Here is a 24,110-nt window from a genome sequence, read left to right as displayed (position 1 = left end):
GCTTTCATCAAAACAGACTGCACCAGCTTCATCCAGCAGTGATTGTGGTGATGAAGGAGCATTTTATAGAGGGTTACTGTACCTCCTGATAAGAACAGATAGGCTTGGACCTTGTTTCAATTAGTAAACAGGCTAAGAGACACAAAGTTTTGTGGTCATCAGACTAGATTTTCTTGTTCATTAGAACTAGAGTCATGTGCTGATATTTCAAATTTCGGAGCTTGTAAGGGCACTTAAAATAATATACTTAAGATGAATGTGACCTGAGCAAATAGAGATTTGGGCATTTCCACAGAGATACTGGAAGGTCTGACTGCCCAAACAGCAGCTAGGCACTCTCTCTCTCTCTTTCATATACACAGTCGGTATGTCTGTTATTCACATTTATTAGTTTACATGATTCATAGGCTACAGGGCAAAGTTTTCCCTGTTGGTTATGCTGGAGAAATGCAGTTGCTAAAGCAGTTTCAATTGTGACTAATTTAAGGGTCCTTATACAAAGCTGTTAATGCAAATTTTAGCAGGCTGTCACAGCTAATGAAAGTTTGTGCTAACCTGCCTTTACAGTAAATATAACATAATTCCCCAATGCTACTAGCAAACATATAAATGCTTCTCACAGTCACTCTGTGTGGGGAAAATGACTTCAGATACTCAGTGCTGCTTCATTCAATTGCTGAAAAGCACCGCTCTGCTCTGCCACTGGTTAATTACTTCCCAGTGCGGCTGTTGGCGGGCATCCTCATGAGTCAAAAAACCCCTCTTCAGTACTAATTCAAAGTTACTTTTTTTTATATAAATATACTTTATTCTTATATAAGAATTAGCACTTATCTTGGCTGGGCGTGTTCTTGTGGGTTCGCTGTACAGCGAGCTCCTGTTTCGCGTTGGCTTCATTAGGAGCTGAACCCACGGTATATATGCCCTGTGAAAATAAAGAATTCTTAGTGCTGTGTGAAACACCCGTTCTCAGCCTCATGTACTTACTCATTTTATTGTTCTACAGCCTTTACCTTCTGCAGTGCCTAATTCTTTTCTTGTCGTCACTGTTTTTCTGTACACAAAATGGCACCCGTCAGCTGATTTAAAAAGCGGGATACCACCGGCTTCATCCAGTCAACTAATTGTAGCTGATTTAAAGGGCATCCCCAATCAACAATTATCAACAATTACCCCAAACCCCACTATCACCGATCCTTTTCAACCTCATGATGGTCCCACTAGCCAATGCCTTATCCACCCAAGGCCTTAATCCATTCATTTATGCTGATAACGTCACATTATACATCCCCTACAAACATGATTTAGCAGAAATCACCAATAAAATTAAGCTCAGCTTAAACATCATTAACTCATGGGCAAACGCATTCCAATTAAAACTCAATACAGAAAAAACACACTGTCTCATCATCTCATCCCAATACAACACATACAAACCCACAAACATTAACACCCCAGGATATACCCTCCCTGTCTCAGACAGCCTGAAAATTCTCTGAGTAACAATCGACCAAAACCTCCAACTAGAGTCCCAAGCTAAAGTCACCATAAAGAAAATGTTTCTCTCAATGTGGAACCTAAAACGTGTGAAACCATTCTTCCAGAGGGAAATATTTCACAACCTGGTACAGTCAATGGTACTAAGCCACGCAGACTATTGTAGCGGAATCTATGCGGGATACAAAGAACAAATCATAATGAAATTTCAGATCGCCCAAAACACAGCAGCAAGGCTTATATTTGGAAAAATGCATTTTGACAGTACGAAACCACTCCAAGAAAAACTGCACTGGCTTCCAATTAAGGAACGTATCGCGTTCAAAATCTGCACGACAGTTCACAAAATCATCTACGGCAAGGCACCGAGATACATGATAGACCTCATCAACCTGCCACTCAGAAACACCACAAAATCAGCACGATCATACCTAAAGCGCCACTACCCAAGCAGCAAAGGACTCAAATACAAATCCACTTATGCATCCAGCTTTTCCTACCTGAGCGCACAACTGTGGAACGCGCTACCAAAAGCAGTAAAACCACACTCGACCACTTGAATTTCCGGAAAGCACTAAAAACAGAACTGTTCAGAAGGGCATACCCCACCAACCCAACATAAAAAACCTAGACATTTGTGACACAACATAACCAAAGATCGTAACGGACATATCCTAACTCTTCCTTTCCCTCACTAAGTTCTCCCCAGTTGTCTTAACGATACATATATCTCACTCTACCGTAATATCACCTTGATTTTACTCACACCTTATATTTGTTCACATCGGAATCGGTTAACGCCGTTACGGTGCTATGTAAGCCACATTGAGCCTGCAAAGAGGTGGGAAAATGTGGAATACAAATGCAACAAATAAATAAAGTATATTTATATAAAAAAGTAACTTTGAATTAGCACTGAAGAGGGGTTTTTTGACCTATAAGGATGCCCGCCAACAGCCGCACTGGGAAGTAATTAACCAGCGGCAGAGTGGAGCGGTGCTTTTCAGCAATTGAATGAAACAGCACTGGGTATCTGAAGTCATTTTCCCCACAGAGAGTGACTGTGAGAAGCATTTATATGTTTGCTAGTAGCATTAGGGAATTATTGAATTCAAAAGCAAACATTAGGTAGACTAAAAGTAAATATAACATAACAATTTATCTTATATTCTGCAGTATACCTTGCAGTTCTGTGCAGATAACAATCTGAAAAAAAACTGGCTAAAGCCAGGAATTACAAAATCCCATAAAAGAAAAGAAATACATTATATATAATCTAGATAAAATATATAGAATCTAAATTATAAACTGACCTACAATAACAACAGATCTAACCCTTCACAAGTACAAATTTTCAAAACAAGTATGTCTTAATTAGATGTCTAAAATTCCTGTAAGTAGCAGTAATAGCATTCAAGAGATTTCCCTGTCCAATTTTGTAGCCTGAAATGAAAACACATTTTCCAATTGTTTGTCTTTCATGCCCCTTAAGGAAGGAAAAGCAAACAAGTTAGTGTTCCTATAAAATCTGATGGGTATTGCAAAAATAAAATGTTTCATCAAATAATAAGGTGTTAACCTAAATAATACCTTATACAATAAAAGAAAAAATGTAAACAAAATGGTTGCCAGTATAGGAAGCCAATGAGATTTAAAATAAAATAACTGAAAATCTGTCAGGTTTTTAAAAAATGTTATTGCTATAAAGTATTATGTACAATTCCAAGATACAATCTTGTAACAGAAAATAGGCAGATCTATAAATTACACATAATAGTATCATAAAACTATACAATTATGCCATAAAAAATGGAAAAATAAATAAGGAAAACTACTCCCTTAATCCACCTATCCAGTCCACAAAAAGGAAGGAAGACAATGTGATATACCAAGCAAAACATCTAATATATCTATACCAAGCAATATATCTAAGTTCAAGATGGCAACCGAGTAAGACTCACCTGCAGGAGCTTCGTGAACAGCCGGGCTCTACGAGTGAGTAGAACCGCTTGACCCATGGGCAGCACTGGAGCATCACAGAGCCCTGAGGATGCCAGCTTGGTGGCACAGAGGCCGCCATTCAGGAGACATCACAGTGCTGTCCCGGGAGACCTTATCAACCTGCACCAGTCCAACGGGAGAGGACACCGAGACCAGATAAAGTTAAGGGTCCCATAGACCGGATGCGAGATGGCTGGAGGTGCCCAGACAACCGACCATGGCCGAGAAAGCCCTAAATGTGGGTGGGTGGGTGGGGGGAACGCGGGAGCACAGCCTGCACCCAAGCAAGGCGACCTCGAGGCATCGGGCCCACCGAGGAACCGACAAGAGAGCACCATCCTGCAGTGTCAGGCCCACCGAGGAGCAGACAAGAGCAACGAATGTGGAAGGGATCGGAAGGAGGTGAGTAAATCAAATCATACCTTCCCCTCCTACCCTCCCTGGTGAAGGCATAGAAGTTCTAGATGAGTGGGGTGGACTGCTGCCAACGTGGGCTCTGGAATTACAGGCCTGGCAGCAGGCTTCACTGGACCCAAGCAAAGGTGAAAGCTGAAGGCAGAGCTATTACTCCTCAGAACTACCAAGCTTGAAAGCAGGCTTCACAGGAACACAGCAATAGGTGAAAGCTGTAGGCAAAGCTTTACTCCTCAAGACTCCCTGGCTTGGAGGCAGACTTCCACTGGAACACAGCATAAGGTGAAAGTTGTAGGCCAAGCTTTACTCCTCAGGACTCCCAAGCTTGAAAGCAGGCTTCACAGGAGCACAGCATAAGGAAATGCTGTAGGCCAAGCTTTTACTCCTCAGGACTCCCTGGCTTGGAAACAGATTTCCACAGGAACACAGCCTAAGGAAAAGCTGTAGCAAAGCTTCAGGCCACGGCTTCACAACGAAACAGAGTTGGGACAATTGCCAGAACACTGAGCACTCTCAGAAGCCAGCTTAAGAAGTGCTTAGTGCTGATGATGACATCACCAGCTTGGCCTCCACCACTCAACAGTGACCCCACAGGTCACTGACTGGAACTGCAGGTAGTTTTAGTAGGTAAGAAGGAAGAACACAGCACAGACGAGGAAGGCACAGACGTCGGTGATGACGACTATGACAGATGCTGCCCTTTTAGAAGGTCTCCCTCCTCCAAGGCAGCACAGGGGCTTCCAGATTGGAGGTGGGACTTCTCTACAATGTCCCTTTAGGCCTCCTCTGTGTACCTCTCTGTCTCCCTCAGCTCCTTCAAGACTGCTATTCTAGCCTCAAAAGAACAGACTCGTTCTCTGAGAGCTAGGAGCTCTTTTCATCGATCACATACATATGACATCTCACCAAAAGGGAGATAATCATACATATGACACTCAATGCAAAAGACTGGATAGCACCCTTCTCACTGCTGGACTATCCCTTTGAGGCATGGCACCAAGAGCACTGGGGCATTAGTTTTGCCAGTACCCAAAGACATCCATGCCGTGAGGATCACTCTCCCTCCAAATATCCAGTGCTGGTAAGCCAGCTAGAAGCTGACTGAATTTAAGTTTTAAATTCGGCACCAAAACTGACTTGAAGTTTGGGTTTTGGACAAAAATGCCTGATCATTTTCAGTTAGAACCAAAAACGTGGCCCCTGCAGCTGGAAGATCCCCCCCCCCCCCCCCCCGAGCCACCTTCTCAGCCCCTCCCAACTTCCTATGACAGCCTCACGAGTTTGCCACTGGAGGTCGCAGTCGCCATTTTGGAATTAGGAATAGCATAAGCAGGAGCAAGTCTCCCCAGGGAGGGGGAATGTGGGTGGAGCTGGTGGGCAGGCCGGTGGGGGGGGGGGGGAGAATGGATTTTCTCTGGAGGGAGGTAAGAGGCTGGCTCGGGAGGAGAGTTTTGCGGCGGGAGCAGGGCCACATTTTTGATTCTGGCCAAAACCAGGCCGCGGATTAGGTTTTGGCTGAAACCAAAACCAGCGGTTTCGGTCAGCCTCTACTGCTAGCCTTCTTTGGACTGGGTCCAGCCTTCCGATACAACCCTAGTACCTTCTATAGATTAGTCCACACTGACTGAGCCCACTGAGTCATGCCTTTCCTGGTGTCTGCCATCAAGGAACAGATCTGGGCTATGTTCCAGGAGGAACTGGGTTCCTTCTCGACCAATGTGATGCCAAGGCATCGAGGGCATCGACGTCAGGCCTAATGTCTGTCCAGCACATCCTTAAAGCCCATGCTCTCCCTGTTGGCCATGCATCAATACCGTTGACTGGAAAGACATCAGGGTTGGCACCAGTCAAGACAGTTTTGGTGTTGGTGTCCAGTCCCTCGGGGGGAGGATGCTTTCTCGGGACCCAGGGCCCAGCCTGTTCTTTGGCACTGTCACCTGGAGCCTGGATGAGTCTCGTAGACTGAGGCAGGTGCAAACTCAGACAGGGACTACTATCCTGCCTCTGAGTTGGACCACTCCTGGGATTCTGAGGAGGAGCCAGATGTTCTTTGGGTCTTCCTTCAGATCTCTTCCTTCCTCATGAAAGGAGAAAGTCTCTTCTTGAGGAACTCTCCTTTATTAGTTTTGTCCTTTATTAGCTCAGTCCATCCCACCTTTTTGGATGTTGAAGACAAGCCCAGGGTTGAAACGTTGGATATCTTTGACTTTGATTGCCTTCCTAAGGAAGCTGTGACAGTGCCCATTCACAATATCTTTCATGCAGTACAGATGAAGCAGTAGGAGGGCCCCCTCTCTGTACAGCCCATTCATAAAGAGGCTAACTCTATAAATATGTACAGAGTCCAGAAGGCTTCTGGAATCGAGAAGCTCAAGGTTCTACACCACTCCATTGTCATCAAATCTGCTCTAAAAATGGCCAGAAGCTTCAGGCTCACTCCTTGGTACCCCCAGGGAGGAATGCTAAGACTTTGGAGCCTTTTGAAAGGAAAGTGCTTCAGAATTCTATGCTTGCCTCCAGCACACATTCTTATCAGCTCTTCATGAGCATGCCATTGAAGTTCTTAGTGAACAGTATGGTTGAGTTTGCAGACAGAATATCATCTGAGAAACCTTCATTGCTCCACCAGATAGTAGCTAAACAGAGGGAATGCCAAAATGACTTGGGCAACCTATGGTGCTATCGATATGGTGTCCAGGGCCTTCTGTGAGTATTGGGATGCACAGAATTGCCTGGCTGCATGCCTCAGACCTAGAACCAGAAGTTCAGGAGAAGCTGGCAGATGTCCCCTGCTGTGGTGATAATCATTTTGGTGATAAGGTGGAGAAGGTCACTGACCCCATCAAAAAGGGAACTGATATCCTCAAGTCACTCCTGCTGCAGAGGTATTCAGGTGCAGGACAAAGGAGACTCTGGGTCTAATATTCAGAAAATGGTAAGCTCCTAAATTTATGCTCCTAAGTTAGTCTTATAAATTTGTGCCCTATTTTCAGCCAAATATAGGAGCATGTCTTTACAGCTGAAAATTCAACTTAATTTAGGAGTTTAAAGTTATGCTCATAAATTTATTTCAATAATTTTTATTGATGACCAACATATTAAATAGAACCATAACATTCCTAATATAACTGTTAGAATATCATACCATGTTTATAAACATAGATATAAATCGTTCAACTGTATCATCAAAAATTTTATATTTTCTCCCTCCTACCCCCCTCCTTTGATATCTGTAAATGAAATATTTCTGTTTGCAAATAAACTGAAAAATAAAATTTTAAATTCAAATATTAATGTGTATGGATCATTATGTTATATTGCCTCAACAAACCCGTTCCCCTCCCCCCTCCTCCCCCCCCCCCCCTTGAAGAGCTTGACTCCATTCTTCATGTTATTTGTTTTCCTGAGTTCTTCTCCGCCATCTTATATTGAGCAAAACTGTAACTATTACCTAACTGACCTGTTATTTAATTACTTATCTTTTCTACTACTACTACTACTACTATTTAACATTTCTAGAGCGCTACAAAGTGTACGCAGCGCTGTACAAACACAGAAGAAAGACAGTCCCTGCTCAAAGAGCTTACAATCTAATAGACAAAAAGTAAAGCATTTAAATTTAAAATATTTAAGCAGTCAAGCACAAGAGAACAGTCACAGAAGGACAGAAGATGTTGAAGGGTGGTCAGTGTGATTAGGTGTAACTCTGGTTGGAGTAGTGGGAGAAGGTGATAGGAGATATACTATAGGATGTCATTCTGAGGCCAGGCTAAGTCTAAAGCAGGAGAAGGTATTCTCTGCAGCCTATCTGTGAGATGGAAAATGCTCTCTGAAGCTGCTGCTATAAGTTGTTAGTTTTCTCTCCCTGAAAGAGATCCAAGCCACACCCACGAAGTTCAAACTGTCAGTGGGGAGGGTGAGGGGAGGAAATGGCAGTGCTTGATGAAAAAGAGAGCTCAGTTTGATAGGAGATATACTATAGGATGTCATTCTGAGGCCAGGCTAAGTCTAAAGCAGGAGAAAGTATTCTCTGCAGCCTATCTGTGAGATGGAAAATGCTCTCTGAAGCTGCTGCTATAAGTTGTTAGTTTTCTCTCCCTGAAAGAGATCCAAGCCACACCCACGAAGTTCAAACTGTCAGTGGGGAGGGTGAGGGGAGGAAATGGCAGTGCTTGATGAAAAAGAGAGCTCAGTTTGATAGGAGATATACTATAGGATGTCATTCTGAGGCCAGGCTAAGTCTAAAGCAGGAGAAGGTATTCTCTGCAGCCTATCTGTGAGATGGAAAATGCTCTCTGAAGCTGCTGCTATAAGTTGTTAGTTTTCTCTCCCTGAAAGAGATCCAAGCCACACCCACGAAGTTCAAACTGTCAGTGGGGAGGGTGAGGGGAGGAAATGGCAGTGCTTGATGAAAAAGAGAGCTCAGTTTGATAGGAGATATACTATAGGATGTCATTCTGAGGCCAGGCTAAGTCTAAAGCAGGAGAAGGTATTCTCTGCAGCCTATCTGTGAGATGGAAAATGCTCTCCTACCGAAGGCTACCATCTACCCTTCCTGCTTATCACCCATTTCCCCCCATTAGAAAATTGTAAGACTCTGTTGCCTATAATTATTCCTCTAGTAGTTAGAAAGCTTGTTTAGTACTTCACTTCTTTCTCTGTTGGAAATGTTTTGTAGATAATTATTCCAAATAGTGTGAAAGGCCTTCTTTCTCATTGGGGTAACCTGGGCTGCCCTTACCTCCCAAAGCATCAATTCATTAAAAAAATTTCTCCAATACCAAAAAGAGGGAGGTTCCTCCTGCATCCAATGCCTTAATATGCATTTTCCCCACTGCATAGGTCTTATATAGTAGGAGACCCACGTTTTTGTCTGATATCCCGTATGCCTCCCGTTTGTTTAGTATTACTCTTTTCCAGGAATGTATTATTTTTTGGCCAAGAAGGTGCTCTAAATACTTCTTCAATGCTCTCCAAAATGTTTGAACTCTTTCACATCTCCAGAAGGCATGTACAAAAGTGTTGCTCCCATGTTTACATTTAGAGCATTGAACATCAGTTATCCATCCTGCTCTCGCTGCTTGTGACTGTGATATGTAGTCCCAGTGTATTATCCTATATTGGCTCTCTTGAAGCTCGGCACTACCTACTTGCTTTGGGATATCTTTTATCAACTTTGCAAAATTTACTCCCTTCAATTCATATCCCAGATCTTTACTCCATGCCAATCTAAGTGGATCATAATTACGAGGAGGCTCAAGAGATAACAAAACTTTATGTAGACTAGAGATTGAGACCTGACCGTAAGCATCTCCTCGAAGGAGATCTCGGAGCTTTTGACCCAACTTTGTTCTTAAAGCTTCCTGATCTAAACTAGACCCATAATGATGTAATTGTCTATATGCGAAATAGTCTTTTTGAGTTAAAGATAATCTTTGTTGTAAATCTTGAAAACTAAATATGCCACCCACCTCGTTAATTAAATGTTCAAGTAAGGTGATACCTTGAGCTGACCAGCTCTTTAGCCCTTTTTCCAGTCCTGGCTGGAAGTCAGCATTTCCTTGGCATGGTAATTGGTTGCTAACATTTGGATTCTGGTTCCATACGTTCATGAGAGTACGCCAAATATTTCTTGAGGGTTGCAACAAAATGCTTTTTCTACATATGGGTGGTAGACTTTTTGATTGGACCTGCAGTAAAAAATTCAGATGCCAGGGCTTATATAGTGCTCGTTCCCAACTAGTCGGACTAAACTGTTCAGTGTCTAACACCCAATCCCTAAGATGTCTCAGAAGACAGGCCTGGTTGTATCATCTGACACAAGTTAAACCCAGTTCCCCTTGTTCCCAGTTATCATAAAGATATTCAAATCATATTTTTGATTGCTTCCCTCCCCACAGAAATTTCCTACATAGTCTATTCAATTTTTGTAAATCTTTCCTTATTATCTGCAGAGGCAGTACTTGTAAAACAAATAGCCATTGTGGGAAGATGATCATTTTGAATAGATTAATTCTGCCTATAAGTGACAAGGATAAATGACTCCACTTCTCAAATGAGTGTCTTCTATCTTGTATCAACCTGTCTACATTTAATTGATATATTATTTTGAGGTTTCCATGGTCAGCCGCACCTCCAAATACTGAAACGATTCATCTGCCTATTTCAACGGAAATGGACCCTGCCAGCTTCCTACTTGTTCGCCTTCACTCTGCAGTGCTTCCGACTTCTCAAGATTTAACTTAAAGCCCGAGTAGTCCCCATATTCTGCCATACACTCCAAAAGAGCCTTCACTGAAATCCTAGGATTGATCACGTGAACCAGTAAATCATCAGCGAAGGCTGCTATTTTAAAGTTTCTGTACCCAGTTCAATACCCTGTATGTCTGGAGTCCTCTGGATATCTCTGATCAAAGGATCCAAAGTAAGAACAAATAGAAGGGGTGACAGTGGGCAACCTTGTCTAGTTCCCCAATATATAGGAAAGGGAAAGGACACTACTCCATTAACCCACACCTGGGCTTGCGGAAGATAATATAAAGCCCGAATCGCCTCCTGAAAAAACCCACTTATACCATAGGCGTCTAGTACTCCAAATAAAAAATCCCACACTACCCTATCAAACGCCTTTTCAGCGTCAAAACTTATTAGAATAGATGGTGTGCCTTGATTGGTCACTGCTTCTAATGTTGTTAATATTTTCCTCATGTTTTTGGTAATGTTTCTGCCCTGTACAAAACCCACTTGGGATTTCTCATGAATGTCTGTCAGAATACGGGACAATCGATTAGCTAGAACTTTTGCAAATAATTTAGCTTCGTAATTAAGTAGCGATATTTGCCTATAGGACTCTGGTTTCTGCGTGCCATGCCCTGGCTTTGGTAACACTATGATCTGTGCCAATCTTAAAGAAGTGGGCATCTGCCCCTCCTTCTCTATTGAGTTAAACATGGAGGTCAAAGGTAAAACTACTTCTTCCTTCAGTATTTTATAGAATTCACCCCAGTGGTCCTTGTTGAATGGCCCAGGATATCTCCTCTGCTGTAAAAGGAGCATTGAGCATGGCCAAATTGTCCGGGCCTACACGAGTGATGTGTTGTCCAGAGAGGTGCATGGTGCTTTCTAGCGGGGGAGGATTAGGTTGCGAATATAAATGTGCATAATACTCTTTCATAATACGATTGATTTGAGCATCTTTATTCTCCAAGGTTCCTCTAGCCGAGGGATGTACCAAACAGGCTAGCACCCTACCACTTTTGTTTGCGTATTTATATAATTGATATCTATAGTAGGTATATTTTTGGGGGCGTGGTGATGAATCCTTTTGTTTAGAGTCTGCTGCAATTCCAAAAGCTGAGTTTTTAATTGTATGCTATGGTGTCTACCATATGCACGTCTTAATCGTGTTACTCCCTTTTTCAATCGGAGCAGCTCCCTCTCCCTGACCTTTTTCTGGTGACTGACATAAGCCATAACCTCCCCCTAAGCACTGCTTTAGCTGTTTCCCAGTATAAAATTGGGGTATCCATATGAGCCTGATTAGTTTCTCGAAATAACCAATATTTTTGTATTATATAGTCTATGAAACCCCTATCCTTATATAAGCGGGCAGGAAACTTCCATTGAAAACAATGGGGATTTGCTTCAGGAAGTTCCAACATTACCATTTACCATTGCATGGTCTGATATTTTAATGGGACCTATGTTTGCTTCCCGCACCCCTCCAAACAAAGTATGAGAAATAAATATATAATCAATCCTGGACATGGTGGCGTGCGCGTAGGACAAGTGAGTATAATCCCCTTCTACCGGGTGTAAAGTACGCCAAACGTCCACCAGGTCCAGGACTTCACTCAACACACTGATTCCCCTAGATTCCAGGCCGGATTTTCTCGACCCCCCATGTGATCTGTCTAAATTCGGGTTTCCCACTGCGTTGAAATCCCCTCCGATCAAAAAAGGGATCCCATCAAAACCATTTAAATGATTTTGACTTTTTTTTGTAAAAAGCCTTATTATATGTATTTGGAGCCATATATATTACAAAGAATTAATGGTTGTCTTTCTATTGTTAAATGCACCTGCACAAATCTTCCCTCATCATCAATAATAATTTTATGAGTGACCATCTGGATCCCTTTCTTAACTAATATAATGACTCCCGCCTTTTTGGCCTGCGCTGGAGATTCAAAATAAGATCCCACCTACCAGCGGCACAGTTTTTGATGTTCTTTAGCATTTAAATGTGTTTCCTGAAATAGGGCTATTGATTCTTTTTCTTTATGGAGTGTCTGAAGTATTTTTTGTCTTTTAATCGGTGAGGAAATTCCACCTACATTCCAGGTCACTATCTTAAGAGCCGTTACGTGATATCATTAAACACGTGATGTGAAAAGTTGACAACTTCTCATATTGAGCGACAAGGGCATCCCAGCCAGCACCCCTCTCGCCCCCACTTAAATTTTGCTCTGTAGGACTTTCCCCATGCTGTTACCCAGGATTTTCCAGCTAATTCCCCCTGCCCCTTCCCCTCCATGAAGACCATCTCCCTCTGTGTTCCCCCTACCTCTTCCCCTCCCAACTCCCACCCCTCTGACCCAATCCCTCTCCTAAAGGGCACCAAAGGTGCTCTACTTCTGTATCCCCGATCAGGGACCCCCAGCCTATACAAATGGATCCTTGAAATATATTCCCAACCCACCTCTTTCTCAAATATTACCACTTAGACATTTGAGCTCTTATGAAAGTAAACCTCCTCCTTCCGCCACATCTCCCCCTCACTTATTTCCTCAATAAAGATTCCCAATATGTCGATATGAAATTAGCTTATGTCTTTGATGTACTAGGTCTTTCTCGTTCCAGCTGATCAACAAATGTTTGGGCTGCTTCTACTGTTTCATAAAATTGCCAGGTTCCATTGTGTTGGATACGTAGCTTAGCTGGATATAGTAAGCTAAATCATATTTGTAGTCTATGTAAAAGACCACAGACCAAAGAAAATTGTTTGTGTTGAAGGGAAACTTTAGTCGAATAATCTTGAAAACACAAGATCTTATGCCCTTCAACTTCCAATGTTCCTCCATTCCTGACAGCTGAAAGTATGTCCATCTTATATGTTGGTAGTGGAGTAGTCTAATTATAACCACCCTAGGTCGGTCATTTAGAGCTTTCTTGGGTCCCAACTGATGAGCTCTTTCTATTTTTAACAGTCCTGCAGTACTTTGAGTGTGTAATATCTTAGTGAGCCAAGGCTCCAAAAACCCTCTCAGCTCTACATCCTTTTTTGATTCTGGCAAACCGACCAGTCTTAAATTGTTTCTGCAAGAGTGATTTTCTAGGTCATCTACCTTATCCTCCAAAGATGCTACGGTTTTCTTAAGGCGTTCAATATCCACCGTTGATTCCTGAGTTGTGGTTTCCACTTCTCCCAGTCATTGCTGTACCTCCTGAAGATCCAAGGTAAAAGTAGTAAACCGCTGATCCATTTCATCTAATTTGTCAATTATTTGTTGTAATTGATGACTCATGGCCTCCTCCTCAGCCATTTTCACCTCTGTAACTATTTCTGAGGCCCAAGCAGAGCTCACCGAGGGGGGGGGGGGGGAGATCTTTTCAGCCATCTTTGATCCTCTGCCTTTGTTTTTGTCCATCTCCTTTTTAGATCCTTGGGCCGCCATGCAGGGATGTTTAAACCTTTATTGTTATAATGGTATCCTATTATTACTTTGAATAGTCCAAGATGTACAGGCTTCCCCTTAGAAGGGATACAGTAACATCAATTAGTACAGCGCTGACTTAGCTTTTCTTCTGCACTCCACTCTGAAATATAGCGGGAAACAAGCGAGGGTGTGGCCCAGGATACGTTAAAAGCTTCAATCCGCTGACTGTATAAATTCAACAGTATTATTGTGTCCCTTTAAAGCTGCTGGCAGCACTTTTTATACACCAAAAGATTTGTAGATTCCCAAGCATGTCCCCGTGTTGTGTCTAGTGGTTTCTCGCTCTGCTGCAGCGATCTTGTAGCCCTTCCCCCACTCGAAAAACCAAGATGTTGACTTTACTTGCACTGCTTCCAGATCCTCAAGGTTGGCCTCCCGACATCGGGCGTAGTGAAGCTTCGTGTCCTCTGTGGTCAGTTTGGTACCGTTTACTTCCCTCCGCCTTATCTACTTCTCCGGCGGCGATCGCTCGCAGTGCAGTGAGGAGGGGGGGGGCGACGATCGGGTCCATTCTCCGCTGCTCCTTCTGTGTCTGTCGGGCTTCTTCGGTGATTTTTATTCAGCCCGTTCCCTTGTTCATTCAGGTAGCTGTACACTCTCCTTAGCGGAGGGGTGGGATCGCTTACAACTGGGATCCTCGATCGGAGATTCTGGGAGCTCACATTGTAGCAGCCATCTTGGAAGACAGCTCCACCGGAAGTCCAGTTATGCTCATAAATTTAAACCTGCCATTCGTTTACCTAGATTTATGAGCCTAGTACTGAAAATAAGTGCCAAGCTCCTAACGTTTTTCCTGCCCTAAATCCACCCCTGTTACAACTCACTTTTTATGCTCCTAAACTTAATAGTTAGTGACATTTTGAGTAACAATTTATGCACACAGTTCTAGTAAATTTTCAGAAAGGTCAATTTATGAGCATAACTCTTAGGAGCATAAATCCTTTGAATATCAGGCCCCCTACTACTCTCAAAGGCATAGGTGCTGTCATTCCTCCCAGCCAGCCCAGATCTCTTGTTCCTGTCCAAAGTAGCAAAGAACTCAGAAGTCCCAACCAACTCCCCAGTTAAAGCAGGGGACAAGCTTTTGACTGGCTCCAAAAGAACTAGCAGCAGTAAAAGTGACTGACTGTACCTGATGGGTTCTCAAAGTAGTCTGGATGGGTTATATCTTACATTGGCAACAATTACCACGAAATTTCCTCCCAAGAGCATCAAAGTTAAGTTCTCAGTACTGGGAATTGTTTTTACGGGATCTCTTTTCTCTTTTGCAGACCAGTGTGGTCAATCCTGTTCCACCAGGGAAAAGAGGGTAGAGATTTTACTCCAAGTACTTTCTGGTCCCAAAAATGACAGGAAGATTTCTTCCCATCCTAAACCTAAGAAACCTGGCGAAAGAAAAGTTCAGGATGGTTTACCTTGGCACTTTAATTCCCATGATTCAGGAAAACAACTGACTATGCTCTCTGGATTTAAAGGATGATTATACCCACATTCAGATCCATGCCAGTCACAGGAAGTATCTAAGATTCTGAATGGGGAAACACACTTCCACTATCGGGGTCTCCTTTTTGGCCTAGCATCAGCTCCCAGTGTCACTGCATCGCTGCGCAGACTGGGAGTACACGTTTCCCTATCTAGAAGATTGGCTGGTAAAAAGCACATCAAAGGAAGTAGTGCATGTATCCATGTTCAGAACTGTTTGGGCGTTGGAACTACTAGGATTCATTGTCAACTATCCAAAGTCCCATCTGCTTCCCACACAAAGTTAGGAGGAGCCCTGCTAGATATGGTTCTGGCCTGAGCCTTCCTTCCAGGTCAGTGCATGGACTGCCTAGTCCATATTGTGCTCCAGGTTCACCAGAGACAGCAGGTCACAGCTCAGCAGATGTTGAGATTGATAGGCCACATGGTCTCCACCATCCATGTGATGCCCATGACAAATCTTATTTGAAACTAACCCAATGAACGCTAACTTCCCAATGGTCACAGGCCACAGGGAACCTAGTGAATGTCATCACCATCACTCTTACACTCCAGGAGTCTCTCTTGTGGTAGACAGTTCGGCCCAATTTGACAAAGGTTCCTCTCCCCAAAATGTTGACAACAGATGCATCCAACCTGGGATGGGGAGATCAAGTAGATTGGCTCTACTGGGTTAGTAATCCTCCCAAGAGACTCAGTTGCATATAAACCTCCTGGAACTACAGGCAGTATGGAATTCTATAAAGGCTTTCAGAGATTGGCTGATGCACAAAATTATTCTAATCCAAATGGTCAACCAGGTTGCAGTATATTGTATCAACAAGTAGGGAGGAACGGTTCATATCTCCTGTGTCAGGAAGCAGTCGGGTTGTGGACTTGGGCATCCAAAAATAGGATGATGTTCAGAGCCACTTCTGGTGGGAAAGAGCAACAGTCTGATGGACAGGCTGAGCAGAGTGATGCAACTGCACAAGTGGTTGCTCAATATGGGCAAAGCTCAGGAGATCTTCCAAGAGTGTACCACCCCATCGGTAGATCTCTTTGCCACTCATCTCAACAACAAAGTCCCTCAGTACTGCTCCAGACTGAGATCATACAGCAGGCTAGCCTTGGATGCCTCCTCCTCCATTGGGGGACAGGACTTCTATATGAGTATCCTCTACTCCTGGGGAAATTCCATCCTACTGCACAATGCAGAATTTGTGTAGAATTCCTCTCCTCCACAGACTGTGCAGAGTTCTGATTTCCTGTGCAGAATTCTGTGCAGTCTGCTGTTCCAGCTGTCCCTTCCCTCCTTCCACACACACCACTACAGTGCGTCAAGAGAGAGGAGCTACACAGCTCTACATTGGATGACTACTGCCTTCTCTGCTTTCTTGGTCCCCAACGGCTCCTTTAAGCTGCGCAATATACAGAGGCCTACATGGCTCAAAGGAATAGTTGGGCCCAGGACAGTAGAGGAGGAGGAGGAAAATACCTGATATGCAGCTCCTCTCTCTTGCCGCACCCTAATGATCCATATGCATGTAGGCAGAGAGAAAGGGAGAGAAGTAAGGGGGTGCCTGAACAATGGTGGAAGGACCGTAGGAGGGCTGGAAAAAAAGATGGATTGAGGTGTGTGTGTGTGTGTGCACGCCATGTGAATGGGGTGGAGGGCTGCAGGAAGGTGCATAGAATTGTGTATGCCACCGGGGGCTGAAACAAGGTGGGTGGAGTGGTATATGCCATGAGGAGGAGGAGGGTTAGAGAAAGTGAGATATTGGGTGGGGTGGTATGTACCATTGGGAGGGGTCTGAAGAAAGGTGGATGTTTGTATCATGGGAATGTCAAATATACATTAAATTAGTCCAATGAAAAGATATCACTTAGAGCTTGGTTGTTGACCCTTATTTCTATATATGCAAATGTACCAAAATGGCAATCACAATTTTTTGACCTTTAATGATATATAGTCAGGCTTATTTTCGAAAGAGAAAGACGCCCATATTTCGACCCAAATCGGGATATGGGCGCCTTTCTCTCATGGGCGCCCAAATCGGTATAATCGAAAGCTGATTTTGGGCACCTCCAACTGCAGTGTGTCGCAGGAATGGACAAAGTTGACGGGGGCGTGTTGGAGGCGTGGTGAAGGAGGGACTGGGGCGTGTTTATCAGCTGAGGAGAGATGGGCGCGCTCGGCCGGTAATGGAAAAAGAAGGGTGGCAGAAGCGAGAATTTGGGCCACTTTTTTGGACCCTTTTTTTCACAAACAAGTCCCCAAAAAGTGCCCCAACTGGCCAGATGACCACTGGAGGGAATCGGGGATGACCTCCCCTGACTCCCCCCGTAGTCACTAACCCCCTCCCACCAAAAAAAAAGAACTTTAAAAACTTTTTTTTCCCAGCCTGTATGCCAGCCTCAAATGTCATACCCAGCTCCATCACAGCAGTATGCAGGTTCCTGGAGCAGTTGTTAGTGGGTGCAGTGGACCCAGGCCCATCCCCCCCCCTACCTGTTACACTTGTGCTGGTAAATGGGAGCCCTCCAAACCACCCCCAAAACCCACTGTACCCACATCTAGGTGCCCCCTCTTCACCCATAAGTGCTATGGTAATGGTGTACAGTTGTGGGGAGTGGGTTTGGGGGGCTCAGCATCCAAGGTAAGGGAGCTATGGACTTGGGATGTATTTTAATTTTTTTTTACTTTTTAGAAGTGCCCCCTAGGGTGCCCAGTTGGTGTCCTGGCATGTGAGGGGGACCAGTGCACTACGAATCCTGGCCCCTCCCACGACCAAATGCCTTGGGGTTGTTCGTTTTTGAGCTGGGCGCCTTTGGTTTCCATTATCACTGAAAACCTATACCGCCCATCTCAAATCCACCCAAATCCGATGCATTTGTCCAGCACCAACCGTATTATCAAAACAAAAGATGGACGCCCATCTTTTTCGAAAATACGGTCTGGCCCGCCCCTTCATGGACCCGTCCTCGGAGATAGACGCCCATGGAGATGGGCGTTCGCGTTCAATTATGCCCCTCATTGTGTATCATTTATATGTTCTCAGTTATCACCATGTAACATCTTATGCTGAACTTTTGATGAACTGAATGTGAAGCAAAAGCTTAGAAATCAGTTTGAGAAACTAACAAATCGACCTGATGATTAAAGGAAGCGTCAAGGGAATGGTTGGGTGATAACCCATTTTATAAAGCTTTCTCGTGTGTACTTTTCTCAGACTTAAGAGTGCAAAAGTATACATTCTTTGTAAAGCTTTATAAAATGGATATCGCCCAGGGAACCTCTTGGTATGCCATGTTAAATCACATCAGGACTCTAACCGTTCCTTTGAAGCTTACTTTAATCATCAGGCAGATTTTTTAGACTCTCAAATTTCAGAATGCAGAAATGCAGTGGAAAGGGTAGAGGTGAATTGCTTGTTCACTGTTTCCAAAAATACTGGGACTAGGGGGCATGCAATGAAGCTGCTAAATAGTACATTTAAAACAAATCAGAGAAAATATTACTCAATGTGTAATTAAACTCTGGAATTTGTTGCCAGAGAATGTGGTAAAAACAGTTAGCTTAGGATAAGCAGCATGAAAATTTGTTTTACTGTTCTGGGATCTTGCCAGATACTTTTGACCTGGATTGGCCACTGCTGGAAACAGGATACTGGGCTTGATGGACCTTCAGTCTGTCCCAGTATGGCAATGCTTATGTTCTTTTATTCTTATGCATATGAAAAAAAGATTTATAAAATTATGCCCACAAAGTACAGCAGTGCTATAGAAGCAGTAATGGGTCTTATGTATTTTAAACAATCAGGGTGAACCAGGACCACCAGGAGAAGAAGGAGCGCAGGGAAAAGATGGATCAAAGGTAAGCATCTCATACCTTATATAGTCTAAAAATACTAAAAATAGTCTGACCTCGCATTCATGCCAAATTATTGGAGATGATCAACAGGCATATTTTTGAAAGAGAAGGGCGCCCATCTTCCGACACAAATCGGGAGATGGGCGTCCTTCTCCCAAGGTGGCCCAAATCGGCATAATCGAAAGCCGATTTTGGGTGCCCTCAACTGCTTTCTGTCGCGGGGACAACCAAAGTTCACGGGGGCGTGTTGCAGGCATAGCGAATTCAGGACTGAGGCGTGCTTAACAGGTGGGCGTCCTCGGCCGATAATGGAAAAAAGAAGGGCGTCCCTGGCGAGCACTTGGCCGACTTTACCTGGTCCATTTTTTTTCACGACCAAGCCTCAAAAAGGTGCCCAAACTGACCAGATGACCACCGGAGGGAATCGGAAATGACCTCCCATTATTCCCCCAGTGATCACCAACCCCCTCCCACCCTAAAAAAAACTTTAAAAAATTTTTTTGCCAGCCTCAAATGTCATACCCAGCACCCTGACAGCAGTATGCAGATCTGTGGAGCAGTTTTAGTAGGTGCAGTGCACTTCAGACAGGCAGACCCAGGCCCATCCCACCCCCTACCTGTTACACTTGTGGTGGTAACCCTTCAAAACCCACTGTACCCACATGTAGGTGCCCCCCTGCACCCCTTAGGTCTATGGTAGTGGTGTACAGTTGTGGGTAGTGGGTTTTGGGGGGGGGGTTGGGGGGCTCAGCACCCGAGGTAAGGGAGCTATGCACCTGAGAGCAATTTGTGAAGTCCACTGCAGTGCCCCCTAGGGTGCCCGGTTGGTGTCCTGGCATGTGAGGGGGACCAGTGCACTATGAATGCTGGCTCCTCCCACGACCAAATGGCTTGTATTTGGTCGTTTCTGAGATGGGCGCCCTCGGTTTCCATTATCTACGAAAACCGGGGACGACCATCTCTAAGGTTGACCTAAATGTTGGGATTTGGGCGACCCCGACCGTATTATCGAAACGAAAGATGGATGCCCATCTTGTTTCGATAATACGGGTTTCCCCGCCCCTTCGCCGGGACATCCTTAGAGATGGGCGCCCTTAGAGATGGTCGTCCCCGTTCAATTATGCCCCGCCATGTGTCATCCACAAGTGTAGATGAGGTTAGTAGTGCAGATATTAGGTTTAGAAGTGGAGAACGAACTGAAGATAAATTCTTTAATTAAAATTTTTTTTAATGAATAAGTTTATACTTCACGGGAGGTTTATGACTAAGGACTGAGGATATTATATTAGGTTGTTATTTTGCCCAGTCTTTCCAGGGTCTTTTTCCTCTCCTTTTTTTAGAACATTCTCAGTTTGCTGCATCTTTTGTGAAATTTTTTCACATGATGCAGAATATCAAATTTGACATTAAAATAAAGTAAAAACATTGGGGGTTTTCCTATTAGCTAAATAGTGCAGTTAACCTCAACCCCAAAGGGCCATTAAGCTGTCATACGGCTCTAGTGGAAAAGATACCTCTACAGAAGATGGAAGAAGTGGAGACCAAAACTAGGAAAATGAATATCAACACAGCCCTTTAAGGTTTGAGACACCATGAACATAATATATATTCTAGCATGTACCCTTTTGGCCAGTCATTGCTGTTCTATTAGAAACACTATCCCCCTAATTCTGTAAAAGTCGCCAAAAATTGCACGCTCAAATTTGGGCATGCGCCCAATTTGCGGGTGCAATTTAATTAAATAAGTAGCTAATTAGCGCCAATAATTGGCTTTTTTAGCAAGTAATTATTGGCACTAATTAGATTTAATTGGAATTTTATATCCGTAAATATAGGCATGATATCCATGCCTAAATTTTACCTGCGAGTTAAAAAAAGGGGTGCAGAAATGGGAGGGTCATGGGTGGAATGGGGGTGATCTTAGCATTTACACATGTTATTGAATATGGGATCCACATATATTTGCACCACGTTTTAGTTTGTACAAATGGCCACATATAAAGTTAGATGTGATTCCCAGGCATAAGCGCTATTCTAAACTGCACCTAACTTTAAGCACAACTTATATAATAGCGCTTCTTTCAGTGCCATATATAGAATTTACCTCTATAGGGGTAATTCTGTAAAGAGCAGTGTGAGTTTAGGAGGTAAGTACACATATGAATGTCAGTATTCTAGTCATTTACCGTATATTCACATGAGGAAATTCAATCCTTGCTGTTCACCTTACTATAATTCGTTTGTTTCTTTAACGGATTGGCGTTTGCCTTTATGGTCTGTTGTTAGCCGCATTGAGCCTGCTGGTGGGTGGGAAAATGTGGGGTATAAATGTTATAAATAAAATATGGAAACAAATGCTATCTTTCTAACCAAGGATGGGCAACATCAGTCCTCGAGGGCTGCAAATTCGTTGAGTTTTCAGGGTTTCCCCAATGAATATGCATGAGACTTATTTGCATGCATAGCCTCCATTGTATGCATATATATCTCATTCATATTCATTAGGAAAATGCTGAAAACCTGACTGGGCTGCAGTCCTCAAGGACCGAGGTTGCTTACCCCTTTTCTAAACATTTACACACATGATGGATGTATGAAAGTTAGCACCTATATTATAGAAGAATGCCCCTGTTGTGATTTACATAAAAATGTATGTAATAATGAATAACTATAAATGTAAACTGAGAAATTGGGGTGGGGCCTAGGGGCAGAGTGAGAGCAGAGGCCCTTTGATCCAAAGATCATTGACACTGTCCATGTAACAGGGCCATTCTGAAATTCTTCAGCCTGTGTGATAGAGAAAATAAACCCTCTGATGCATTGGTGCTCCTGGAAGAAGTGTGCTGGGGACTGAGGAAGTAAGGAGGTTGAAAAGGAAAGGGAATATGCTTGGGGACTCATATTTGGAAAAACTAAATATGAAAGTGCAAAACCCCTAAGAGAGAAACTTCACTGGCTCCCACTCAAGGAACGCGTCGCATTCAAGATTTGCACGATTGTACACAAAATCATTCATGCAGATGCCTCAAGCTACATGCTAAACCTTGTGGACCTGCATCCCAGAAATGCCATAAGATCATCTCGCAAATTTCTTAATCTGCACTTCCCCAGCTGCAAAGGACTAAAATACAAGCTAATACACGCCACCACCTTCTCTTACATGAGCACGCAGCTATGGAATGCACTACCTACATCCCTGAAAGCTATTGACGAAATAAATAACTTCCGCAAATCTCTGAAAACACATCTCTTCCATAAAGCTTATAAAGAGAACCCATAGCCTTACAAAACTACCTGACCTCCCACCCTGACTAACACCTGCCATCTCTCTTCCCTTACTTAATCTTTGCACACCACTAAATGTATCTGATATAATGGAATGATTATGTCATAACCATACTCTGTAAGCCACATTGAGCCTGCAATAGGAGGGAAAATGTGGGATACAAATGCAATAAAATAAATAAAAAAGGAGAGAGGAGCAAGCTGAGAGGGGGGAAGAAACTCACATAGGGTGAACATGGGAGGAGAGAGAGAGTGTGCTATAATGGGGGGGAAACAGAGAAAAGGAGAGAGGCAATAGGGGAAGGTAAGGGAGGGAGCAAAAGAATGCTGGGGAAAGGTAAAAGAAAAGAGGAAGGAGGGAGGGAAGAGGGAAGGTTGTGAGGAGGCGGAAGGGAAAAGATGGGAGGAAGAGATAAAGAATGGAAAGAAAGGACAGAGATGAAAAAAGGGGAGGGAAAGTGAGGAAGGGGGGACTGGGAGAGAAAAAGAAGAACTGAGGGAAGTATGAGAAGAGACAAACATGGAGAAAGGAGAGAAAGGGTAGTGTGGAGAGGAAAGTGGAGAGTAGAAAGGAGGGACACATGAAGGAAGAGATAAAGGAAATAAGTGAAGTATCAAGGAATTATGGAGAGATGGGGAGGTAAGGAGCAAGAGGGGTGTTTGAGAGAGGAACAGGGGAAGGAGAGAGTGGAAATAGGATAAAGAAAAGTCCAAGAAAAAGGGTAGCCAAAAGAAATGGATCATAGAAGTAACAAGATGGTAAAATTTAGAAAAATTAATGAGGAAATTAAATGAAGAAGAACATGTAGAAATCAAAGGGGATAGGATATGTAGAAAAGGACAATAAATTAATAAGGAAAGGCTAGGGAAATGAAAATAAAATAATAAACATAAAGAAAGACAATGAACATAGTACCACATTTCAATGTAAATCTGCATTAGGGAATTTTTTTACTTACTTGTATCATCCAGAGTATAGCTATCCATTCCTCATGGGGGTTTCATCGCCTTTACTTGGATTTTTATCTAAAAAGAAGCATTACTTGTAGCTTCCTATAGATAGATAGATACACCTAACTATGAAATGGGTCATTGGCTAATATTGTCAAAAATAACCAAATCTCTGAGTTTATTTCCTTTATCTGTCAGAGCACATCTCTGCAAATGAGGACAGAGCCTCCACCTAGTTTAGCTGCTCCACTCCACAGTCCCATTTGCTACCTCTTTCACTATGGTCTCTGGGAAACATAGTTTTCACAACTTCTGCTCTTAATATCTATTGCCTTGCCTACCCTCTCCTCAGTGGGATGGATTTCCTATACTATCACATACCCTCATTATCCTCTTCCTTTCCTGCTATTACTCTCTTGAGAAGCAATTTGCGTTCTCATGATATTTGCCTGATCTACTTTTATATCACAGGCTTCAAAGCCAAATTTCACTTAGTCAAACAGGCATTTGTGTAATTTGATATATTTACTCACAATCCATGCATCAGAGTTTGAAAAATTATCCAAGATGATCAAAAGATTGCTACCTTGAAGTTATAATCTCCACAGCTGCAGTGTAATGGATACCATGTAATGAAAAAAATATGTTTGTGTACTGGATTGAGAACTTCTTCTGGCACCTTTTAATTATTCCAAAAATATTATGGTTTTAGGTCCATTTATTGGCTTATTCTGATTATTTCTAAGTAGAAGGATTCAGTAGCAACCACTCTTGTGGTTGAGGGTGCAGAGTATGCGGGGAAGCAACGGTCAGTGAAAGACAAGGTCTAACCACTAGGTTTCAATACAGACATCAGCAGTTATAAATCTGTCTATGCCAGCTCTTACTGAAGAACAGGAGAGAATTCT

General features: G+C 43.3%; 1 protein-coding gene across 2 annotated transcripts in view; it reads left to right on the top strand.

Moving 5' to 3' along the window:
* COL24A1 (collagen type XXIV alpha 1 chain) overlaps positions 1-24,110 on the top strand; it is an 804,368-nt gene that overhangs the window by 561,778 nt on the left and 218,480 nt on the right. For both annotated transcript variants that reach the window (XM_030205800.1, XM_030205801.1), the window contains one exon: positions 18,916-18,969. In XM_030205800.1, the coding sequence (XP_030061660.1) occupies positions 18,916-18,969 (54 nt within the window). The remainder of the gene's footprint in view (positions 1-18,915; positions 18,970-24,110) is intronic.

Source organism: Microcaecilia unicolor, chromosome 6, assembly GCF_901765095.1.
Source record: "Microcaecilia unicolor chromosome 6, aMicUni1.1, whole genome shotgun sequence".
NCBI classification, from domain to species: domain Eukaryota; kingdom Metazoa; phylum Chordata; class Amphibia; order Gymnophiona; family Siphonopidae; genus Microcaecilia; species Microcaecilia unicolor.
Note: the sequence above shows the minus strand (reverse complement) of the source record. Positions and strands in the feature narration are given on the sequence as shown.